Below are 25,652 nucleotides of genomic sequence, written 5' to 3'. Positions count from 1 at the left end.
CTAGCAATAAGGGGGAAACAGATTGGCCTATCTAGGGTCCAAAGTCAAGCTTCAAATCACCTAAATCCCTGTAACTGGATTACAGTGAATCCGGATTGCTAGTGTGGTCAAAAGTAATCCTATCTAGAGGAAGATAACATTTTAGCTCTTATATTTGCTCTAGAATTTTTTGTAAACAATATCTGACCCTTGATAAAGAATATTCTGGCATACAATGAAAAAACATGGAATAAAAAAGAAGACAGGAAAACAACATGCCATGGAATGAAGTGTCCCTGTAAAAAGATATGTTGAAGCCCTAACCCCCACTACCTCAGAACGTGACTTCCTTTGTAAGCAGAATTGTTGTAGATGTAATTAGTTATGATGGGTGGACCCTTAATTCAATATGAATGGTGTACTTATAGGAAGAGAATAGAGACACACAGGAAAAAGATTCCACATGATGACAGAGGCAGAGATGAAAGTGATGCATCTACAAGCCAAGGATTGCCGGCAAACACCAGAAGGAAAAAGAGGCAACAAAGGATTCTTACAGGTTTCAGAAGGAGCATGGCCTTGTGACGCCTTCATTTTAAACTTCCAGCCTCCAGAACTGTGAAACAAGAAGTTTCTATTATTTTAAGCCACCCAGTTTGTGGTACTTTGTTATGGCAGCGCTAGGAAACTAACACAAAAAAATAATAGAAAAGATTCACAAAGAATCTAGATAACAGAGGTATTAGAGACACTTTAAAGTAATTTTTGCCTAATACGCTTAAGTTTTCTATAGAAAACTATAATGTATAAAAAAGAATCAAATGAAAAACCTAGAACCAAAAAAATACAATAAATGAAATTGAGGACTCAGGTGATGGGTGAAATAGTATATTAGGGATAGCTGAAGATAAAATTAGTAAAGTAGAAGAAAATATTGAGAATCATGCATGAAGAGTCAAAAGAAAGGTAAATACAGAAGAGCATGTAAGGGACGTTAAGGATACAGTTAAGATGTAATAAAACTGAAATCCCAGAAGAGAAAGAGAGCAAATGGGGAAGAAGTGATGTTTGCTGAGGTAATGACAAGAATTCTCCCAAACTGATAAATGTCATCAAATCACATATTAAGGAGCAATGTTATAAAATGAACATGTAAAAAGGAATATTTACAAAGAAAACATAACATAGGCACAATGTACGAAAACTGTTGAAAGGGAGAGAGATAAAATTTAAAGTCTGCCAAAGAAAAGAGACATATTACTTGCAAAAGAGCATAAATCAGATGAACAGCTGACTTTTCAACAGAAACAAAAGAAGCCAGGAAACGTGGGGTGAGGGAGGGATGGATTGGGAGTTTCGGGCTTGTAGGTGCAAACTATTATATACAGAATGGATAAACAACAAGGTCCTACTGTATAACACAGGGAACTATATTCAATATCCTATGATTAAACCATAATGGAAAAGAATATAAAAAAGAATGTATATGTACATATGTATAACTGAATCATTTTGCTGTACAGCAGAAATTAACACACACTGTAAACCAACTACACTTCAATTAAAAAGAAAGAGCAAACATTGAATTGATAATTAGAAACTTCTCAAAAAGAAAACTCTAGGGCTTCCCTGGTGGCGCAGTGGTTGAGAATCTGCCTGCCGATGCAGGGGACACGGGTTCGAGCCCTGGTCTGGGAAGATCCCACATGCCGTGGAGCAACTAGGCCCATGAGCCACAACTACTGAGCCTGCGCGTCTGGAGCCTGTGCTCCGCAACAAGAGAGGCCGCGACAGTGAGAGGCCCGCGCACCGCGATGAAGAGTGGCCCCTGCTTGCCGCAACTAGAGAAAGCCCTCGCACGGAAACAAAGACCCAACATAGCCAAAAATAAATAAATAAATAAATATATAAATAAAAATTTAAAAAAAAAAGAAAACTCTAGGCTTCACAGGTCAATTTTACCAAACATTTAAGTAAGAAATAACACCAATTTTATAGAAATTCTACCAGATAACAGAAAAAGAGGAAATAAATCCCAACTCATTTTATGGCATAAACTTAATCTTTTTTTTTTTTTTAATTTATTTATTTATTTACTTATGGCTGTGTTGGGTCTTCGTTTTCTGTGCGAGGGCTTTCTCCAGTTGTGGCAAGTGGGGGCCACTCTTCATCGCGGTGCGCGGGCCTCTCACCATAGCGGCCTCTCTTGTTGCAGAGCACAGGCTCCAGACGCGCAGGCTCAGTAATTATGGCCCACGGGCCCAGTTGCTCCGCGGCATGTGGGATCCTCCCAGACCAGGGCTCGAACCCGTGTCCCCTGCATTGGCAGGCAGATTCTCAACCACTGCGCCACCAGGGAAGCCCCCATAAACTTAATCTTAATACTAATACCTCACAAGGAAAATTACAGGCCAATCTCACTCATAAACACAAACAGCAAAATAAATATTAACAAACTAAATCTACCAATAAATAAAAAGAGTAATATACCATGAGCAAGATGGAATTATGGCAGGAACACAAGATTGGATTAACATTTTAAAATTAATTAACACGATTCATCACCTTAGTAGGATAAAAGACAAAAGTTATACCATCATATAATCTCAGTAAATGCAGAGAAAATATCTGATAAATTTTTTTTACCCATTCATGATTAAAATTCTTAAACTAGGCATAGAAAGGAACTGCTTTCTTCTAATAAATGCTATCTACAAAAACCCATACAAAATACTAAACAAAATGTCTAATCTTCCCATTTAAGATTAGACACAGGCAAGGATGCCCATTATTCACCTTCTATTCGAATTCTAGGCAAAGAAGGCAAGGAAAAAAAAAAACGTATAATGATTGTAAAGAAGAAATAAAATGGTCGTTATTTGCAGAGAACATAATTATTTAATTAGAAAATATAAATTACTAGAAAGAATAAATGAGCTTAGAAGTTACTAAGATACAATATCAATATACAAAATCAATATGCAAATAAATCCTGTATTATCAGTAACAAGCCATAAGAAAATAAAATTTCAGAAATACCATTTATAATAACATAAAAGAATTATCAACAAATACATTTAACAAAAGATGTGCAAGATCTCTACAAAGAAAATCATAAAAATATTAATAGAAATTAAAGATATAAATAAATAGAAGAATATCTAAAGTTCACAGATTGAAGGATTTGTTTTTGTAAAGCTGTCAATTTGTTCCACATTGAGTCAATGCACTTCCTAACAAAAATCCCAATCTTCCTGTTGCTGTTGGGAGAAATTAACAAGTTGACTCCAAAATCTGTAAATGCAAAAGGGCCAAGAATAGCCAAGAAATTCTTTTAGAAAAACAAGTTGACATGGAACTCTACTCAATACTCTATATGGATGAAGAATCTAAAAAAGAGCAGATATATGTATACGTATAACTGATTCACTTTGCTGTACAGCAGAAACTAACAACATTGTAAATCAACTATACTCCAATAAAAATTAACTAAAAAAAAAAGTTGACAAGATTTACTTTACCAAACAGTAAAAGATTTTATAAAGCTAGAGTAATTAAGACAGTGTTAACTGTCTAGCTAGAGTAATTACTCTAACTAGAGTAATTAAGACATGTACTGCCTCAAGGATAGAGAAATAGGGAGTCCAGATTAGATTCACATATATGATTTACAACACAAGTAACACTGGAGAGCAGCAGAGAAAGGGTGGTCTTTTCAATAAACAGTAATGAAAACTGAAAAAAAAAAATCTTGATATTCCATGAAAAAATAAACACCACATAAACTGTGTATCTAGAAATTAAAAAATAATTTTAAAAAGGCTTCTAGAAGATATTATATTCATGAGGCTGCTGGAAGGAAGATTTGTTAAACCGGGCAAAGAAAGCACTAACCATAAAGGAAATGACTAAATATTGGTCTATATTAAGTTCAAAAGACACTTTTAAGAGACTGAAAAGGCAAGTCACAGAGTACGAGAAAAATATTTGTAACATTTAAAACCAACAAAGAACTACCAAACAAACAAACAAAAACTTGACAAGAGAAAAAGAAGTTTGAATAGGCAATTCACAAAACTGAACATCCAAATGATTATTAATCACATGAAAGTGTCCAACTTCATAAATAACCAAGGAAAGGCAAATTAAAACAATAATGAGATGTTAATAATACCTACCCACCAGCATGGCTAAAATTAAACTGATAAGGCCAAGTGTGCGCAAGGATGAGGAGAAAATGTAACCCTCACAGTGCTAATATAAGTGTAAATTGGTACAGTCACTTTGGAAAACTTTTTGGAATTATCTACTGAAGATAGGTGTAAGCTTAAACTATGACCCAATAATTCTATGACCAAGTAGTTCCATTCCTAGGTATGTGCCCAACAGCAATATGTACCCATTGCGCTAACAGACACTTACAATATGTTCATAGTTGCATTAACATAGAAACAACCTAAACAGGCTCCCAAAGTTAAACGGATAAATAAATGGTGGTATATTCTTACAAAGGAATATGTCAAAAACAATAAAACTACTGTTACACACACATAAATTTCAAAAACTGTGTTAAGTAAAAGAAGATATAAACAAAAGAACTTTATAATTCCATATGTATAGACCTGGCAAAAACCAAATGATTACATTAGAAGGCAGGACAGTGGTTACCCCTGGAGAAGAGAATACGGCTATGTTGGGAAGTGGCACAAGGTGGGGTCTTCTGGGGCACTGGCAGTTTTCAACTTCTTGATCTCAGTGCAAATTATAGAGGTGCTGGCTTTGTTATAATTCCTTGAGCTGTACATTTATTTTTTTCACTTTTCTGAGTGTATATTACACTTAAAAAGAGTTGCATATGGAAAAGAAAACATTATCAAATCAAAGATGTATTTTACAACTGACAATATTTTAGGACAGATGGAGTACTACGTAGACATTTTTAAAATTATGTGTAAATATAGGGAAGTTACCAGTTTTTTTGTTTTAGTCCGCTTTTAATCTTTGGTTACTCTTTTTTACTCTTGTATCATAAAGATGATTGTCCATATTTTCATCTACATTTTAGATTAATAGCTAGTTCTTTCTCCGTACAGAAATATACGAAGTATCACTTCATTACCTTGGGGTATCTATTTTCATCAAGGAGAAGTGTACTTTCAGGGCATTATATTATGTAATCATTGGAAGAAAAAGGATTTCTGTATATAGTCCCTGAGGTAGATCGAACAAAACATTATTATTTCTTGGCTGTGCCGCGTGGCTTGTGGGATCTTAGTTCCCTGACCAGGGATTGAACCCAGGGCCACAGCAGTGAAAGTGTCCAGTCCTAACCACTGGACCACCAGGGAATTCCCTGAACAAAATATTATTATGTCCATTACATACAGACGAAAAAGCTGAGGCCCCGCGAGCCACAACTACTGAGCCCACGTGCTACAACTACTGAAGCCCACGCGCCTAGAGCCTGTGCTCTGAAACAAGAGAAGCCACCGCAATGAGAAGCCCGTGCACCGCAATGAAGAGCAGCCCCCGCTCGCCGCAACCAGAGAAAGCCCGCACAGCAACGAAGACCCAACGCAGCCAAAAATTAAATAAATAAATTTATAAAATACATAAATAAAACCCCTCAAAACTCAGAGATGCTTTTAAAATAGCATTTCAAAACATTCACCCCCACATAAAAAACAAAAAACCCAAACAAAGCAAACACAACCATATAACAATGCAACATAAGTTTCTCACCAAACAGTGAGAGACAGATACCACTGTTTCTGTTGTCAAAGATACCAAATACACCATTCCATTACATTAAAATGAATGCTTATCAGTGGATAGGATTTACCGACGATAAATAGCACATAAGGCAATGATTACTTATGACTTTAAAGAATACAGTAGTTCCCCCTTATCCCCAGGTGATACGTTCCAAGACCCCCCCCCCAGTAGATGCCTGAAACTATAGTACTGAACTATACATATACTGTTTTTTCCTGCACATACATACCTACAATAAAGTTCAATGTATAAATTAGGCACAGTAAGAGGTAAACAACAATAACTAATAATAAAATAGAACAATTTTAACCATACTATAACAAAAGTTTTCTGAATGTGGTGTCTCTCTCCCTCACTCTCTCTCAAAATATCTTACACAGTTAATGCCTTTTCCATCTTAACTAAGTACTTATCTGCACCGTGGCCATAACTTTTGCAGTTTGAGGTTTGTTTTGCAGTTTGACAGCAAAACAAGCACGAATTTCTTTTTCCTTCACAATTTCACGGATAGAAGATTCTTTCTGACCACAGATCTTAGCAACCTCAGCATACAACTTTCTTTCCTTATTAAGTTGAGAACTTTCACCTTTTCACTTAAAGGAAGCAGTTTGCGGTTTCTCTTCAGCATATCTAAATTGCCGCACTTTGGGGCCATTATTAAGTAAAAAGGGTTTCTTGAACATAAGCACTGATAACTGAGATGCCACTAAGTGACTAATGGGTGGGATAAGCTGGACAAAGGGATGATTCACGTCCCAGGCACTACACAGAATGGTGTGAGATTTAAAACATATAAATTGTTTATTTCCGGAATCGTCCATTTAATATTTCAGACCGTGGTTGACTGGTTGAAGGTAACTGAAACCACAGAGAGTGAAACTGCAATTAAGGCGAGACTACTATAGTTTCGATGAAGTAAGCCATGTAGATATAGATGATGGTAGTTTTATCTGTTAAACTGTACATTAAAAAAAAAACCTTAAATGTTTTAGTCAGGAATGTCTTTTCTGTCAGTACTTTAAAGAGGATTTCAATGATAGGTTTTTGTTTGGTGCTTTCCTAAAATGGATGAGGTTGGAGATTGCTTTCAAGTAGTTTACACGAGGACTGTTGGTGTGTTTCATGGCAACAGGTCTTTTGGAGGAACACTGAAATTGTGGTTATTGGCTGAAAACTACTACAATAAACTTCTGGCAGTGTGTATAAAGGGGCACGAAGAGGCTAGGGCCACCAAGTAGTACATTAGCCACTTCCTTTCTGGGTTAAGTAAAGAGAGTGAATCAATGATCTTATTAACACTCCCACAAAATATGAAGACAGAATATTGATTAACCAAACTATGGAAAAAGTTTTCAAGTGAGTAACCTTTTTTTGATTAAGAAAAGCACACTTATAACACTTATCGCATACCAGGAATTACACTAAGCACTATGAGAACATAAAAGTTTCATCAGACTCTGACCTTAAACTACTTATTGTCTACGGGGAAGATAGGATAGGCATAAAAAACAACAATTAAGTAGAAAGCAACAAATCATAAAAGTGGTAAAAAAAAAAAAAAAGAATGCATTGAGAGATCAAAGGAAGGAAATTATGTCAGGGAGGGGCAGCTTGAGATGGCTGTCATGAGACGTATGGGATGAACAGAGAAGCACAGGATTAGGCATTCAGATGGAACAGAACAGTATCAACAATGATTAGCAAGTAATCCTTCATGCGAAGTATGTTAACTGTACATGAACCCAGCCAACACAAATTAAGACCATGCCTAACTACCCCCCCAACTAAAGACCAAAACAAAAACAAAGTAAAAAACTATTTCATCAAGATAATATTTGAGATTTAAAAAACAATGTCATTATAATTTTAAGAAAATTTCAAAAAATATATTTTAAAGCCAATTAAATAGTACTTTTAAAAGAAGCTTGTTACAAAACACGTCTATATTTTTAGTTACACTCCTAAATAAAATAAGTATTTTAAAAATACAATGATTACATTGGCATTCATGTACAACTAATAAGGGAATAAGAGAGAAATTAAAACATTTTATAATCACTACTCTTACCCTGCCATTTAACTCTTGAGTAGGAATGGTGTTTTAATAGAAAGAAATATTAATATAATCAGAAAACTGAAAATTAAAAGTACAGAATGGAAGTATCTATAAATGAATTGAACTGTATATATTTACAAGGGAATTAAAAAGGAGAGCAAAGCCTCTTGCATAACTTACCAACATAAAATGAGCAGTTGGAATGCAATAAACTTTCAGTCCATAAGCGACAAAGTTCACTTTCAGTCAGAGCTTCAACTCCATAACAAGCTTGATACTCCACTTTTGGTAGTACGTAAACCGGAAATTGCTGCAATCCAAGGTTATACTCTTATAAAGCTCCATTAATTTACTATTAACAGTAAATATATTTGCCTATATAATTTTGCCACTTTCAAAACACTTTCAGGTAATCTTATTTCATCCTTTCAAATACAGTAGGATTCAGACAGAAAGACGGATAGAACCCTTAGTAGATGTGGGCAAGTGGTGGATAAATAAGAGATCGTGAACCAGAGGCTGCCCCCCACCCAACCAAAATCAACATACCTCTCCACACATGCACATATTTTATTTCTGTCACAGAACGTGACTGACAGAATCCTTGGAACAAAGCCTCAGATACATAATGGCCCAAGGTTCAAAGCTAGAAGCTGGGAAGCCATGACCGTAATACATACTCATAATTCTCAAGAGGGTAAAAAAAGGTAGGAATTTTTTGCCCCTTTAAAGCATTAGTCACATTGTCTCAGGCTTAAATACTGTGTTTTCATTCTACGAATGTATGAGCACTAACACCTACATTAATATCCGTGAATGTTGCTATCTGCATTAATACAAAAGGCTTTTCTCCAGACACTAAGTACTTGGCAAATTAGCCATTTAGGGTTTATTGGTCAGGACACTAAATAGATTAAGCAAAATGACTATACCCTCTACTAGCCTAAAGGAGGCTATGTAAGGAAATACATGCTTGTGAAATAACATAGTGCTAGTCATGTTCACTGTGCTCATATTATCTCATTTCTGTCAAAGAAAATTCTAATCTTAATAGCAGTCTCTTCACTTCCAGCTGCAGAAGGAGAAATACATGATTTAAGGAACTTAAAGTGATATAACTGGTTAGTACTTTTGAAATTATACTAAGCTGTATTTCACTTTTATACCTGAAAATATTTCATAAATGTTTCAGCATTATTGATTTTCATGAAGTGGCAAATTTAGTGGGCTTATTAGCACAATGGTGGTGTTAAGAACAATTCAAATCCAGTAAAATTTCTGTTAACAATTAACTTTGGTTCATTATTACCTTTGAATGTTGTAAAACTCTACAGGAGTGCTTCTTAAATTTCAGTGTGTGTGACTAACCATTTTAAAATAAATGCAGAAGCTGAGGTGAAAACCAAGGCTTTACATGTTTAACAAGCTGTTGTTCCAGGGGCCAAACTTTGAGTAGTAAGGTCCCTACAGTGTCTTCTTAATTAAAAAAAAAAAAAAATTATGATTAGGATAATTTCATTGCTAAAAGCACTTAATTGTATAATAATTTTTCAGCAACTGGTAATCTGCATTTATGGCTGCTTATAGTTGCCAATAGAAGCCAGAGATAAAGAAATGAAGGCCCAGAGGGCTAAGATATTTGCTCAAGGAGAGATAACCAGTTTACAGCAGAGTCGGAAAAAGAATAATTGATAAAGAAGATCCCCTTTTGGATCATGAATAGGTAATAGAATTAATTCAAGATTTCTTTTCAAATTAAAAAATATTACTCTTTCTGAAGAAAGTACTCTGGGGGATTCTCTTTGATAATACTGTCATATCTATAAAACTAAATCCTGAACCTGGTATTAATTTCCATATGTATTCTACTGCCATCTCCAGGAAACCAAGGGAAAGAAAAGTCTGAATATTTGATCTCAGTATTCCAAAATTAAAGTGAAACTTTAAGTACAAAGTTTTCAAATTATAAAAATTAAATTTACTATTTCCTTTATCCCTTATTGGTCACTCCCATTCTAAATGAAAGCTTCTTTTGGTTCTCTGTCTTCCAATTTCTTACATAAACCTTCCAAACATTTACATACATTCCTAAGTAAATATTTCAAAGCTAGTATCCTGTCATTAATCCCAATAGGTACCTTCTGTTCTTTCCTAATATTCAAGCACCTTCAGGATCCTTTTTTTCTGGCCCGAGAATGCCAATATAAACTTTAATATAATTGGATCTAAATTTTTGAGTCACTTTAGAATATAACTCTTAGGAAATTTGGTTAACTGAGACAGACGATAACATAATATTAAATCATTCAAAGGTACGTGGTCTGGATTTCATCATTATATGTAGAATTCAGTAAGTTCTAGCTTCATCTTGTGTTCCAAATTAGCCCTCTTTATTTCATGCCATCATTTGAGACTGGCTGCTGCTTTAAGTTCTCCCTGTCATATAGCTCTTATTAAGCAGAATTTTGATGAGAAGGGATAAATGATACTGGAAAGTAAAATCTCGGCTACAATAACACAGAATTGAAGAACCAAAGGAAAAAAAGAAGAGATGAGGTCCTTGCAGAGCAGAGGTTGAAGAGACTTCCGAGTATTTTAAAGCTTTACCTAAACACGTTGGTTTTTAAGAAGGAAATGTTAATGAAGATGCATTCTTACCTAGCTAGAGTTTAAACACTACCTTCAAAATTTCTCAGCCTCAACTTCCCTTCCTTAACAACACCCTCCTCTCTCCTCACGCCTCAGTTTTTCTCATTTGTTCAATACCTATTTATTGAGTATCTACGGAGTAAAACATTTGAGAGGAACAGAGATGAATAGGAGATGATTCCAAAGGGAATACGTTCTACAAAGGAATTTAAACCACGTGTACTAAGCTATTACATATAATGATAGGTATAATATGATAAGCATTCACTGAAAATTTTAAAATTTTACTCCGGGTTTGACATGTCAGAAATAGAAGGCTCCTATTTAGCTAATCTTTGGGGCTTGACTTTTTTGATATATTTTGATGAAGAGTGAATTCTCTCCTATAAGGTTTTATCTTAATATTTACAAATTTCACTTTAGTCAAGTGAATGACAATGTCCTTAACAGGTTGTCTCTTTCAACAATTAAAACAGTGTCCAAAAATATCCCTAGGCTATTCTTACTTAAGACATCCTGGCCATCAATAATTTCTAAATGCTGTAAGCTGGCAGATCAATACAGAGTGGTATGGGCTCACAGAGTAGAAAATGAAATGAGGTTAGTCCCCAAATAAATCAGATAGCAAATATGAATTAATGAAATAAAGCCTTGAAAATACCGTCCATAGCACTGACACTATATGTATTCAAGATATGCATGCTATGGCCATTAAATACAGATGAGACAGGAAAAAATCAGCAAATAAAGTAAAATCTTTTAATACAGGGAATATTTGTATTTATCTAGGAGGAGACTAAAATCAGAACTATAGCATATCGTCATTCCTGACATTCTCTTATAAAAAACACTCCCCCATGTATTTAATTCAAAACCAGTTGGTTTCTATAATTTCAAGTCTGAACCAGTGATGAAATACCAAATTACGAGAATTAGAAATTTAAAATTTTATTCACAGTCTTCCTTCTAAGAACAAAAGTATCATCAAGCAAAAGATCCACTAGGTCCATTGGATTTTGGTGGACAACATATACATCCTTGATCCTGATGGGTTAGCCTTAGAGGTTTTTCATGATAGACCCTCACACTATTGCTATTAGCAGCTCAGAAAGGTTGGCACTTCTTTTTCTTCTCTTCTTCTTCTTTTTAAAATTTTTTTCCAGTTATAACTTAATATGGTAAAGTAGTAGTCAGGGACTTGATCCATAAGGGTCAATGCTGGAACATCACTGTTCCTGAGTCACCTGTTCCCTAGTCCAAAACATGTTCCCTAGTCCAAAACACTGACGTTCTAAAGTGGTCACTGAGGATTCTTATTGGGTGGTAGGTTAAATAGCAAGAAACAGAGACATCAAAAAAGGAAGGAACGGACTTCCCTGGTGGTCCAGTGGTTAAGACTCCACGCTTCCAATACAGGGGGCGTGGGTTCGATCCCTGGTCAGGGAACTAAGAACCCACATGCCACACGGTGTGGCCATTAAATAAATTAATTAATTAATTAAATTTTTTTAAATTAAAAAAAAAAGGAAGAAAGGGAGGGAGGGAGGAAGAAAGGAGGGAAGGAAGAAAGGAAGGAGGGAGGAAGGAAGGAAAAGTGAACTATGATATAATGGATACAACTGAAAAAAATCTCTTAAGAAAAAATTAAAGAGACTTCACTATTTCTTACGTAATCAGTTATACCATAAAAGCTCCTCTTTATTTACCTGAATTCAGTGGTTACACACACAGAAATCAAATTAATCTGAAAGAGAGCTTAAAATATCAAATATAGCAAACTGCCAAAAGAACCAATTACTCAAATTGTAGCAAAAACTTTTTTAACTGAGGGAAATATTTATATCAAATCCCAAAAGAAAGAATAGGGGAAAAAGAAAGGAAGACATTTCGTTTTCCAACAGTCCTGGGAAGACATTTCAAATGTGTATGAAAGCCCACCTTTCAAAATGTGAACTTCTAAAATGACTCAAAAAGATTCCCAAAGTAAGAAAGAAAGAGGCTAATATGTCATAAAGGAAATCCAAATTCACAGAGAAAGCGGGAACATACGTGCCAGTCTAGGTCATATCTATAATGGTGCCATTTTTCACAAAGTTTATATATTCCATGCAAGAATGTTATTGGCACTCATGACTATTACATTGAACTAAACACTTAATTAAAAGTGTTCTCAGTATTCTACTAAAAAAACTCAACCTGAAAAAACTACTCTAATAAGAGTGATCAACAATTTAAAATTAAACTTCATAACAATGGCATGTTAAATATTTGCTTATCATCTACTAATGCTACCACACCCTAACTCCCCAGGTAACAACTTACTCTTCTGATTTTCTTCCGTTTTTTAGAACGTGGTCTGGTCTCTATCCTCTGGACGCTGCATCGCACAAGTAACAACAGGTCTTGTAGGCTAAATAGCTTGTAAACAAAATTTCCTTCCTGAGGAGCTACATATTCTGATGTATCTTCAACATAGTCCTGAAGTTCATATGGCAATCCTTTAAAAATAATTATATTTGTCATTTTTATTTTAAAATACATTAGCCCTTTATCCATCATAATCCAAGATAAAACAATTCAACTATCAACCTTCTGTTTCCTCTGAGTTGACCATTACACTATTACCATTTCTGTTTACTTTTACTGGAACTCCAGCAAGAGCTGAAATCAAAGCTTTAGGGTTCTCTTCCTTTTACCTACTACCTTCACTAACCCTAGGCAAAGTATAAATCAGTAAGACAACATATGAAGAAAAAAAAAAGTTTAAAAAAGTAGTGTTATTCATAATCGAGGCAGAGTTGAGGTGCAGCCTTATATCTATTTCACAAAATGAAAAAGTACAAAACTATAGTCTAAACACCAAGAATAAGTAAATTTAGACTAATAAATATTTATCATTATTTTTGATGGACTTTCCCTTCATCAGTTCAGCAAACCACGTTATCTATAGCTTAGCAGCCATCGTAAATGTTGGATAAACATAGGTTACAAAAATCCATACAACTGTGGGTACACTGTTACAGTGAAGGTTTTGAAAGCTGAAATATTGATCAGTAGATTGGAAAATGAACTATCAATGACTATATAAAGATCACAAACATATTATAACAAAGAGAAAGTAGGGGAAAGAGGGGGAAAAAAAACCCTAAGGATAAGGAACAAGCAAAACAGTTAATATAAAATTCTTTGTAAATATTTACGTACGTCCTTTTGGCTTCTGAAACGCAGAAGGCCATATAGATTTTGGCCAACTAGAGGCATCTGAAGTAGCAGAGGCTTGCTCAGAACTAGGAGGTTGTTTAGAATTTTCTGAATTCATCAATGGCATTTCAGGTATTTTTCTGGAAATTGGTTTTAAGAGTTCATCCTGCATTTTTAAAATTTCTCCAACTGGATCAAATTTTTTATATACTCGTTTGATAGGTTTTTTTAAAACACATGACTCTTCAGGACTACAGGTAGTATTAGTCTGGTTTCCTACAGAAGCCTGTCCTGAGGAAGAATCTAGGCTAGCTGGTTTAGAACTTAAATTAGAACCCATATCAGTTGTCTTTCCGTTACTATTATTTTGACACTCTGTATCAATGATTAAACAGTCTTCATCTGTATCACTATGGCAAAGTATTACATCTTCAGTTTTAGCTGCTTCTGATGTAACAGTCTTTTCCTTTGAATTATTGTCTGTGTTCTCTGGAACATTCACTCTTTCATCAACACACTCCATATCAGAAGCCATATCATTTTTATTAGAGGTTTCAATTTCTGAAGAACTTTCTAATTGTAAGGCATCAGATGTTTTCAAGTCACTATCTTGTACCAAAGACTTCTCAGAATTTGATACATTTTCACCACAGGGGATAAATCCCTGATCGTCTTTATTTTTGCACTCTTCAGGGCCAGTGTCCATACCAGTCACCAGCTGTTTCTCCTTCTGCAGCTGTTCCATCAGAATCTGAGATAAACTTCTAGAATGAGCAGTAATGTCTGGTGCAGTTGGTGCCTCAGATGCGATTGCTATGCTGGGGGCTGGGGGCATATCTGTCATGTTGGGTACTATGGAAGTACTTGCTGGACTCGGTGACTTTGATGGTTTGGTGGTGGTTACTCCAAAAGTTTCAAGTTCTGTGACATCATCATCAAAATCCAGATCCAAATTTTCATGGGTCTCAATTTTTCGGCACTCATTAACTTCATAAGACATCTTAAGAAAATATATTGGCAAACTATTAGCAAAAATTCCAGGCCACCCCTCACCCATCAATGTCCCATCACAAACATAGTTCATACTCTTTAAAAGTAGAAAGAAAAGTCTAATGGCTTTGAAAGGTTCTTGCTTTGACAAACTACTAGCAACTAATTTATTTAACCTTACCTTCCCATTGAAATGTTGATGAAACACAGAAAAATTTGCCAAGTTGCAATACCACAGGAAATGGGGAATACTTGTGAACTACCACATCTCAAGAGGTATTTCCACTAATCAAAAACAGACAGGACCACAAAGAAGAAATGTAAGGCCAAATAGGAAGGCAGAAGATCTTCACTCATACCCACTTATACACTCTTGCAGAGACTTAGCTGACCAGGAGGAAAGCGTCTTTGCCACGGTAAGGAAGCTGCTCTCTAATGCAACTGGGGAAGTGTCAAAAGCCTCTCACATCAATGACTTTCTTTATACATCTACTCAGGGAAAACAACTCTCAGTAATACAAGGAGAAATGGATAGGAAGTGGTTTTATTGTATTCTGGGACATGAAGCCACTGAGGTTACAGTTTTTCATGTACTGTTTGGGTAATGGAAGAACTACAGACAGTTCTAATTTATTCAGGAATAAATTATCTTCTCCCCAGGTAGCAACATCTCTCCTCAGTCTGCCAGAGCACTTTAGATAAATACCATGGAATTGGATTACAGTTTAGGATTTGAGAGAAAAATATTCTGACAGCCTCAGGTAGTGAGTAAGAAAGATCTACCTGTGTAAATTACTTTACCTCTCTGAAACTCAATTTCCTCATCTCTGAAATAGGGATAATAGGGTCATCCTTTTGGGTTTGTTCTCAGGATTAAATGAGAAATTATATATAGAAAGTTTCTTGGCATAGTCCTTGTACATAGTAAGTAGTTTCTCAGCAAATGGTAGCACTTGCTAAAATAAAAAGACTACCACATTTAGTCAAAAAATAAAATTAAACTATATGCTGTTTACATGAGGCATTCTTACACAAAAAGGTTCAAAACAAAACAATGGGACATGATATCAAGAAATAAAGAAAGAAGGACTAGCAATATTAAGTGTTAGAGAGAAGTCAATGCAAAAAGCATTAGATAGAAACAGGAATCCTATGTTGAAAAAGATGCAATCCATGATGAATAGATAACGAACTGTGACATGTCAAATAACAACATCAAAATTGTCAAAACTGAAAAATAAAAGGAAAATTTGACCGAAACACAACTGTACTTGGTCTTTGATACACTGTCTCTTAGTAAAGATAGGGATGTAGAAAGTATGAGTAATATTTAATGACTGAAACAAAGATACATGAATGACTGAAAACATACATATAGACTGCAAAGATATACCTTTTCCCTCCCAAGGATCGAAGGGGCATTTCCAAAGATGGACTATAAATTAATACACAAAGAAAACATCAATATAGTATAAAGCAGAATCTGTTAAGGTCTGACTCTCTGTTTAGAAGAAAATAAAATTAGAAATCATTAAGAAAAAAGTAAACAAACAATAATAAACCCAAGAACTTGGAAATTTAAAAACTCTCCAAATTATTGGATAAAAGAAGAAATTAAAATGATAATTACAGAATACTTAAAAAGCAATAAAAATGAGAACACTGGACATTAAAAATCTGAAGCATCATTCATAGCCTTTTCAAGAAATAGGAAAAGAATAATATCACAATAATAAAATGAAGAAATTTCATAAATATAAAACCAAAATTAATGAATTGAAAAACAAAGTTCTCAACCTCTGACAGAACAAATTTGGATAAAGTAAAAACAGCAGTTTATCTGTAAATATTTTAGTATGTGGTTATAAAAGGATTCTTCTGTAAAACATATTAATTATATCAATAAATTAACACTTCCTTAATGGCTGGAAATATCTAATCAGTGTTAAAATTTCCTAGTCTGATAAATTTCTTTTTACAATTGTTTATTGGAATCAGGATCCAACCAAGGATCCTATACTGCATTTGGCTGATGTCTCTCAAATTTATTTGTCAAATGCCTCTCCCCCATACTCTGCCAACTCCCATATCCACCAGGTATTTGTAGAAGAAACTAGATCAGTTATCCTATAAAATTTTCCATATTCTGGATTTTGCATCCCCATGATATCATTTAATACACTCTTCCCCTACATTTCCTATTAAAATGATCTAGTAGCTTGATCAGATTCAGGCACATTTTAAAAAATCTGAACATGTTACATGTAGTACTGTGTACTTCCCACTTCAATCAGGAGGCTAATGTCTGGTTATCTTTCTTCTTGCGATATTACAACTGTTCTGTTGATTCATCAAGGGTCAACAAACTAATCTAGCCATTAAAATTCCTTATTAATCTTCTAATGCTTTTAGCAGTCATTGATGATGATCACTGCCTAGATTCACTATTTCATTAGGAACTGCAAAATGGTAACAGTCATATTTCATCATTTCCTGAAACAGTTTGTAATGGAAAAGTAAGACAAATACTTGAATTTTCAAAAATCAGTTTTCAGAATAATGACTTGATACACTAGCACCCTCCAAAGGTGACTAATACTTTTTAAAAAAGATATTATTATGAATTCATGGATTTTAACTATTTCATATGTTTCCATCCACTGCAGTTATTCTTTGTCATGGTCAAACTGACACACTCTGGCCAATGGGAAACCCTTCAAGTTGGCACTGGCATCTTTTTTATATGATTCCAATATTATTATAAGGTTTTTACTTAAGTCCTTTGATTGGCATTTGTATTTCTTATGCTAAAATTCTTGGTTTCTAATATAAGTACTTATTTGCTTTATCATATTATCTAATGTGTTCAAAATAACAACAGCAATATCATTACTAATAATATGATTACTAACTGCAGTTTAAGATTTTTGGCAATTCTTTTTGAACTTAGGATATAAATCTTTAAGGATGTATAGTCACTTAATTCTCTGAGTGACCATTTTCACTTAAACAATATATCTTGGATACCACACTACAGCTGCATACCTAGAGCTTTCTGATTCTTTTTACAGGCATACCTTGGAGACACTGTGTGTTTGGTTCCAAACCATGACAATAAAGCAAATACTACAAAAAAGTGAGTCACACAAATTTTTTTGGTTTCCCAGTACATATAAAGATATGTTTACACCTATAGTCTATTAAGTGTGCAATAGCATTACGTCTTTAAAAATGTACATGTCTTAAGAAAAATACTTTACTGCTAAAAAGCGCTAACCATCATCTGAGCCTTCAGCAAGTTTGTAATAGTAACATCAAAAATCAATGATCACAGATCACCGTAACAAATATGATTAAATTTGAAATACTGCAAGAATTACCAAAATGTGACACAGTGACATGAAGTGAGCAAATGCTGTTGGAAAAAGGGCGATGACAGACTTGCTTGATGCAGGGTTACCACAAGCCTTCCATTTGTAAAAAACGCAGCATCTTTGAAGTGCAATAAAGCAATGTGCGATAAAACAAGGTATGCCTGTAATAGCTGCATAGTATGCTATTGAAGATGTACAGTTTATTTAATAAATACCCTATGAAGGGACATGACGACTGTTTCTAATGAATACCTATAGTTGCAGTGAATACCCTGCACAAATATTTTATTCTTTTCCTAGTGTACTTCTGAGCTACATTTCTAGAAGTGAGATTTCTAGGGCAAAGGATGAACACATTAGTTTTCATCTGTTCTGTGGGTACATCTTTCTTCATTTGACTGTAGAAATGTTATAGCAATTATCTTTTCTTTCTCTAATAACTTTGGAAGAATTTCCATCAACAATCCTCTTCTGTTACTCCTGTTTAATTGAGATGGGCGCACCTGCTTCCGCAGGAGGACAATCCTGTGTGAGAGTGTGCCAGGATAGCTTTCTTAGCTTCATGGCTCTAAGCTCATGCTTCACTGTTACCATGATGGATGTATGTATGCATGTAGGTTTGTATGTGTTTGTGTGTGCATATAAAATCTTTAGTACATTCTGGTATCTGCTGTCTCTATTTCCCTCTCCCACAATTATCTGAAAACTTATTTTTCCTTTACCTTTAATGTCCTTGTTCTGCTCAATATGAACTTTACCACTGGTGAATTTTCCTGAGCCAAGGCTTTTGTCTTGGAAGGAACTTTGGCTGGTTAGTTTCTACAGTTCTTAGGACCCAGGTCATCTCAGAACTATTTAAGTTCCCGAGTGCCCCTGCACTCACCTACAAATTAGAGCCCATCCACATTATTTTCACTTTTGTTATTCTTTATTCATTCTTGCATCTTTCACCATCCTCTTTCCATCTGGGATTAATTTTCCTTGTGCCTGAAGAACATCCATTAGACGAGGTCTGCTAGTAGCAAACTCAGTTTTTATCTGAAAATATCTTTTCTTAATTTTTTATTGTTTAAGGATATTTCACTGGTTAGAGAATTTTAGTAAGAGGGTTACTTTCTCTCAGGAGAATATATTGTCCCAATGTCTTCTGGCTTCCATCGTTGCTGTTGAGAAGTTACTTGCCAGTCTAACTCTCAGTCCTTTATAGCTAATGTGCCTTTTGTTTCTCTGGTGGCTTTTAAGAGTTTTTTCTTTGTCTCCAAGTATGGTTTGGTCCCATTACCTCTTTTACACCTCCCTTTTGGGTGCAAGTACACAAATGTTAGACATCCTCACTACATTCTCTATACCTCTTGCCCTATTCTCCGTATTTTCTTTTTGTTGCCTGTTTCATTATAGTCATTTCAGACCCATCTTCCAGTTTATTAATTCTCTTATCAGTTTTTTTTTTTTTTAGTTTTATCTAATGTGCTAATAACCCCCTTTACAGAATTCTTAACTGTACTTTTTTTTTAAATAAATAAATATTTATTTATTTGGCTGCGTCGGGTCTTCATTGCAGCACATGGGCTTCTCTCTAGTTGCGGCGTGTGGGCTTCTCTCTAGTTGTGGCATGCAGGTTTTCTCTCTCTAGCTGTAGCGTGCAGGATCCAGGGCGTGTGGGCTCTGTAGTTGTGGTGCACGGGCTCCAGAGCATGTGAGCTCTAGTTTGCAGCACGCGGGCTCTCTGGTTGAGGCACACGAGCTCAGCAGTTGCGGCATGGGCTTAGTTGTCCCGCGGCATGTGGGATCTTAGTTCCCCGACCACGGATCGAACCCACGTCCCCTGCATTGCAAGACATATTCCTTCCAATTAAAGCATGGCTTTAATTTTCCTGCATGCTGTATAATTAAACAGAGTTGGCTCATAGTTTGTGACTGATAATTCTAGGATCCATTTCTGTGAGTCTATTTCTTTGGTCATTGTTTGTGATGGTTGTTGCTCAGAGTATCCAGTACATGAAAAGAAACTTCATTTTTATTTACTCCTCCAGTGTCTAGTTATCTTTAAATGTTTTCCAGATGCTATATTTAAAAACTTACTTGTAGAAATAATTTGAGGCTCAAAATGACATTCTGTTCCTCTAAGAATTATTTTCACTTGCTTTTGCTAGGTATCTAGAGACACTAGCAATCCCAAAGCATCTGAATCCAAGTTCAAGGCCTGAAAACCCAGAATACAATCTACAAGAAAGCTGATTTATTTCTTGTTCACTCTTACTCCTGGGGTATAGCCCTGCAGGGTCCAAGCTCATGGTGGAAAACTGAACTCTGACTTTTGTCCCCCTAGTCCTGTGATGCTACCAAAAGCACATTTTCTGTTGCCTCTTCAGAACTGGCAAATACCATTCAGGGCAAAAACTACCCTAAGTGACAGGTTTACCAACCTGGATTCTGGTCTTCTTTAGTATCTCAGTCCTGTAAGTCCTCCCTATCTTGTTAGGTCTTTGATGATTCTAAGAAATAAACTTACACGATATGTCCAGCTTTTTTTAGTTGTCATCAGTAATGGAAGGCCCGAATTACTTGGTCTGCCATTACTGAAAGAAGTTACTCCGTCACTTTTCATCCCTCTTAACCTACTTCATGTTTCTTCATAGCACTTGTTACTTACTGACATTCACCTCACACCAATATAAATTTTAGGTAGATTTAAAAATGTAAAACAAAACAAAAACACAAAAATACCTCCAAAAAACTTAAGTTGGAAGTGCTTTATGACATACACATCATAAAAATACTGAAAGGCAAATGGCAAACCAAAAAAAACATAAACCAATATTAAAGACAAAAGACCAATATTCTTAAAATAGTATGAGCTCTTATATGTAAATAAGAAAAAATTTTTCTATTTTATTTTCTAATTTTGTTTGCTCTCTCACTTTATTCAAGTCCCTGTTCAAATTTCCTGTCCTTGGAAAAGCCTTCCTGATCATGAATCCCATTCCCATCTCTTTCCCCTTAACCTACTCCATTTTTCAGCAGAGCATTTATCAATACGTGATTTTTTGATACTGTTTTAATTATCTGTGCCCTCTGACACTAATGTAAGTTCTGAAAGAAAAGAGACTTCATTTTTATTTACTGCTGTATCCTCAGTGCATGGAACTGTATCTGCTCAATAAATATTTGTGGAATGGATGAATAAAGTTTTGTATAAACAGAATGTCTTGCTCTAATGATCAAGGAAAAATATTTCAAAATACACAAAATAATAAAAGCTAGTATTTATGGAGTACCAAGCATGGTTCTAAATGCTTTAGGTGTATTAACTCATTTAATCCCCAATAATTCTATGAGTTAGGTTATCATGATACCCATCTTACAGGCAGAGCAAACTAGACACAGAGAAATTATGTAGTTTGCCTATGGTCACGCAGATAATAAGCATACACTAAAAAGGATTAACAATCTGGCAAATTCTTTCTGCCCCAGTCTAACTCATCTGTTCCTTTTCATACTTAAAAACTCTTGAATACGAATGAGACTAATTAAATAAAACCATCACCACTATGATCACCATTATTGACTGAATTTTTAGTACATACTTACTAAAGACTGTGCTCAGCATCTTATGTATAAATATCAAACTTAATCCTGACAGTAATTTTATGAAGTAGGTATTATCTTTCTTTTATAAAAGAAGAAAACTGAGGCTGAAGGAGGTTAAATTAGTTGTCTAAAGTCTAGATCCATGTGGGGTTCAATTTTAAGTTTCAATCTGAAGTCTGTATTTTTAACTACCAGATTTAGAGACTTGCCATAAAATGTTATTCTTCAAAAGGATAAACAAGTACATTCTCTTAAGGAAAAGAAAAGAAAGCATTACATACATCCATTTCAGATATATAATCTTCTGGTTTGTCCATAAATACTGCAGAGACTGGAACAGTTGTGTTTTTGGACATCATGAATTTTAAGGGAACTTCATGGAAGATTTGATTTCTCTCTCTCATTGTCATTTTCTTTTGGGGAAGTGGTGAATTAATATAAATTACTTTAACTGGTTTTGAACCTTAAAACAGAAAAAGAATGGGAGTGATTAGTTACTAGTAGTCATATTAAAAAAAAAAACAAAAACCAGGATGTATAACAGAAGAATTACTAAACAAAGAGACACAGGATAGGAAACTGGAAGCACATGTCCCATATGTGTGCCTTGAATGAAAAGATTTTTAAAGTCCCTTAGAGATCTAAGGGCAAGAGACTCTTACTGGCAAGAAAAATATGTTCTTTTTCTAACAATTTAAAAAAAGATTTTCTGTTTTTTATTGTTATACTTTTACTGTCATTATTACTCGGTTCCTCTTGGGTTATACTTTCAAAAAGTGATAAAATGTTTATCACGGAGAATATATTACATTTAACTCTAATTTGTAGTTTTGTTTTTAGACATAGTCCTTCATTTACTCCAATTATGTTATTACATACAAGAATATTAATTCTAAAAGATATGATAAAATTATTAAATATGAACAAAAATAGAAGGGGAATAATATTTTGTACAGAATTTATGTGTAAATATTAATTTTACCATTAAGAGAGAGACTATCTTATATTTATAAGTATAGACTTATTTAAATCTGAATTCCAATAATAGGTAAGTAAATAAACCCTGGAAACTAACCCATTTGAGGCTGTCTAATAAAGTATTACATTCCTTTTATTTCAGTGAAAGACAGAAGAACCTCACCATTTCATGTATCTTTGGCCACCCTAAACTATAATTTTTTCTCTACTTCTCACACACTCAGCATGCATACAGGTCCTGTAAATCTAATAACTCATTTATGAATGTCAATTGTATACTTAGCACTATATATTAAAAAGTTCTTCTACTGAATGTAATTGTCAAATTTACATCCTCCTTAAATCAAAACTTAGCTTTTTGTATTTGACAAATGACCACCTATAATTAGACAGCTGAAATAGAACTGTTTCAACTCCTCTTTTGAGAGTGTTACTTGACATGGCAAATCACAAACCTGCAACAGGTATTACTTGAATACACACTGGAATTTCCCACTGTTCCTTGTAGCTTGGTCCATGATTATTTAATAAGGTAAATAATGCTTGACTAGTTAGAGCTATCTGAGGGTGATATCTTGCAACAAGCTTCTCTGCATTTGGGTCTTTACTAATGTCCTGAAAAACAACATAAAACTTGTTATTGATTACACTTATTGGAAACTTCTTTGATTAAATAATGAAAAGAAGGGAGAAATTCAGGAAGGGTACTTTAGAACAACCAGGTTACATGTACTTTATGAGGTACAGAAGATTGCTTGGGAAGATCCAAAACCACTTTACTACTTACATAATGCATAGCTGCAGCTGTTTGTTCTGGTGTTTCAGTGGTAGGTATGTTATCTTTTGACAGCTGCAACTTCGCAGGCATTGAGGGAAATACTGTTTTCACATATTTTACACTGCCCTAAATAAGAAAAACAATGAATGTTTTATTGCAGAAATCTTGATGTATTTTTTTCCTGAAGTATCTTTTCATCATATGAAACTTATAACTTAAAATTCATTGTACTAAATGCAAATATCAAATTTAGAGCCTTCTTAAGACAAGACCTTAATGTTTTTACTTGACAACCACCATATAGTTTTTTTTTTTTTTAAGATTTTATTTATTTATTTATTTTTGGTTGCATTGGGTCTTAGCTGGGTCACGCGGGATCTTTCGTTGTGGTGCGCACGCTCTCTAGTTGTGGCGCACGGGCTACAGAGCATGTGGGCTCTATAGTTGGGGTGTGTGGGCTCTGTAGTTGTGGCATGTGGGCTTAGGTGCCCTGCGGCATCTGGGATCTTAGTTTCCCGACCAGGGATCAAACCTGCGTCCCCTGCATTGGAAGGCGGATTCTTAACCATTGTACCACCAGGGAAGTCCCCCATACAGGTTTTTTTTAAAAAAAGGGTCCAAGATAAGGGTGCTGTGAAATTTTCCCTGTCATTTTAAATTCTAACCTCTCATTTTATGAAGTACAAGTCATAGCAGGTTATAAGAGAAACTCTAAAATATCTTCTTTACACACACATACTTCCAATATGATTTTGAGTAAAATCCCCTTAAAAGAAAAGGGGTTTTCTGCTTGTATTCAGAAACATAAAAGAGATGGAAACTAAGAAAAGAAAATCAAGAAATAAAGTTGGTAGTGATTTTTTTTAACTTTTTCTTTAAATATTTATTTATTTATTTATTTATTTGGCTGCACTGGGTCTTAGCTGATGGCACGCGGGATCTTCGTTGCGGCATGTGGGATTTGGTTCCCTGACCAGGGATTGAACCCAGGCCCCCTGCACTGGGAGTGCAGAGTCTTAACCACTGGACCACCAGGGAAGTCCCCGGTAGTGATATTTTTAAAAACATCAAGTAATGCTAGTCATACAATAAAAGGGGACACATTTGTATTGCGTATTTTAAAAATTGTATCTCGTTACTGCTCAAAATTTAAACATAAATACTGAAGTATATCTAAATTATGCTTCTGTGTGAAATACAGATGATGTTTCAGACAAAAATAAGTTTATTTTTATTTTCTTATGGTAAACCTTACCAATGCGAGAAGAGTTTTTTCTAACTTTAATCCCATCTCTATTCTGAATGGGAAGAATCCCATTAAGCTGGTGACTTCATGGAGAGTATAGAATTCTGGATACTTTTTCACTTGTTCGATACAAGCTTTTAAAATTTGCTAAAAAATAAAAATTAAGAGAAATTCATTTTTTTGTACTTCTCTAATAATGCAACAAAAATAACTTAGTTACATGTGACTAAATAATTATTCATTTCAAATATGAGCCTCATTTCATTCACCGAACTAACAATCCAGGCATACTGTATATTCCTTACTTGATTTAAACTCTTATTTTTCGTAACAATTCTTTTTAACCTAATTTCTTAAAACATTGATGTTTAATAATACTAAAATTAGCAACTGTAATAAAATTTAAAGTTAGAGAAGACACATCATATTTTCTCTGCTATTTAAGACACTGTCAAAGAAATAAAGCCACGTGAAAATTTTAACACACTTTATGGGAATAAAAGCAGTTACATGAATGATTAGAAATAAGTAAGTTTAATACCCTAAAAAGATCCCCAAGCACAATGAATTAATGAAGTAGTTATCTTACAGGTCATTCTAACCTTCAATCTAAAAAATAAATGAGAAATTTTATAACTACTTCAAATGATGGAGTATTTAGTATTTTCTTCTCTCCAAAATGTTCTCAAAATATTAATGACTTACCAGGAAATGTAATGAGGAAGAAAAATTCACAGTTTCACCCAAGCATGTGATAACATGTAAACAACTCAAAGAAGCACAGCAGTTTTGGAGCGGGTAGGGGAGTTATAAAACCATACATACTACATTATCTTCTAAGATACAGTTGTCCCTTGCATCTCTGGAATTCCCCATGGATACCAAAATCCAAGGATGCTCAAATCCCTTATATGAAATGGTATAGTACCGTCAGCCCTCCATATCCACTGATGTAGAACCCGCGGATATGGAGGGCCAAATGTATGTGTTTTCTCTTCTTCTCTCAATGAACCTTAATCTGAACCTTTTAGAATA

General features: G+C 34.6%; 1 protein-coding gene across 3 annotated transcripts in view; it reads right to left on the bottom strand.

The window, feature by feature from the left end:
* Positions 1-25,652, bottom strand: part of ICE2 (interactor of little elongation complex ELL subunit 2) — an 88,537-nt gene that overhangs the window by 38,692 nt on the left and 24,193 nt on the right. For 2 of the 3 annotated variants that reach the window (XM_036843175.1, XM_036843174.1), the window contains exons 6-13: positions 24,627-24,764; positions 23,381-23,497; positions 23,049-23,208; positions 21,897-22,078; positions 16,044-16,085; positions 13,664-14,660; positions 12,782-12,957; positions 7,991-8,120 (exon numbers count right to left, since the gene is read on the bottom strand). In XM_036843175.1, the coding sequence (XP_036699070.1) occupies positions 7,991-8,120; positions 12,782-12,957; positions 13,664-14,660; positions 16,044-16,085; positions 21,897-22,078; positions 23,049-23,208; positions 23,381-23,497; positions 24,627-24,764 (1,942 nt within the window). The remainder of the gene's footprint in view (positions 1-7,990; positions 8,121-12,781; positions 12,958-13,663; positions 14,661-16,043; positions 16,086-21,896; positions 22,079-23,048; positions 23,209-23,380; positions 23,498-24,626; positions 24,765-25,652) is intronic. The other variant, XM_036843176.1, reaches the window with a different exon arrangement.

Source organism: Balaenoptera musculus, chromosome 2 (assembly GCF_009873245.2).
Source record: "Balaenoptera musculus isolate JJ_BM4_2016_0621 chromosome 2, mBalMus1.pri.v3, whole genome shotgun sequence".
NCBI lineage: Eukaryota > Metazoa > Chordata > Mammalia > Artiodactyla > Balaenopteridae > Balaenoptera > Balaenoptera musculus.
Note: the sequence above shows the minus strand (reverse complement) of the source record. Positions and strands in the feature narration are given on the sequence as shown.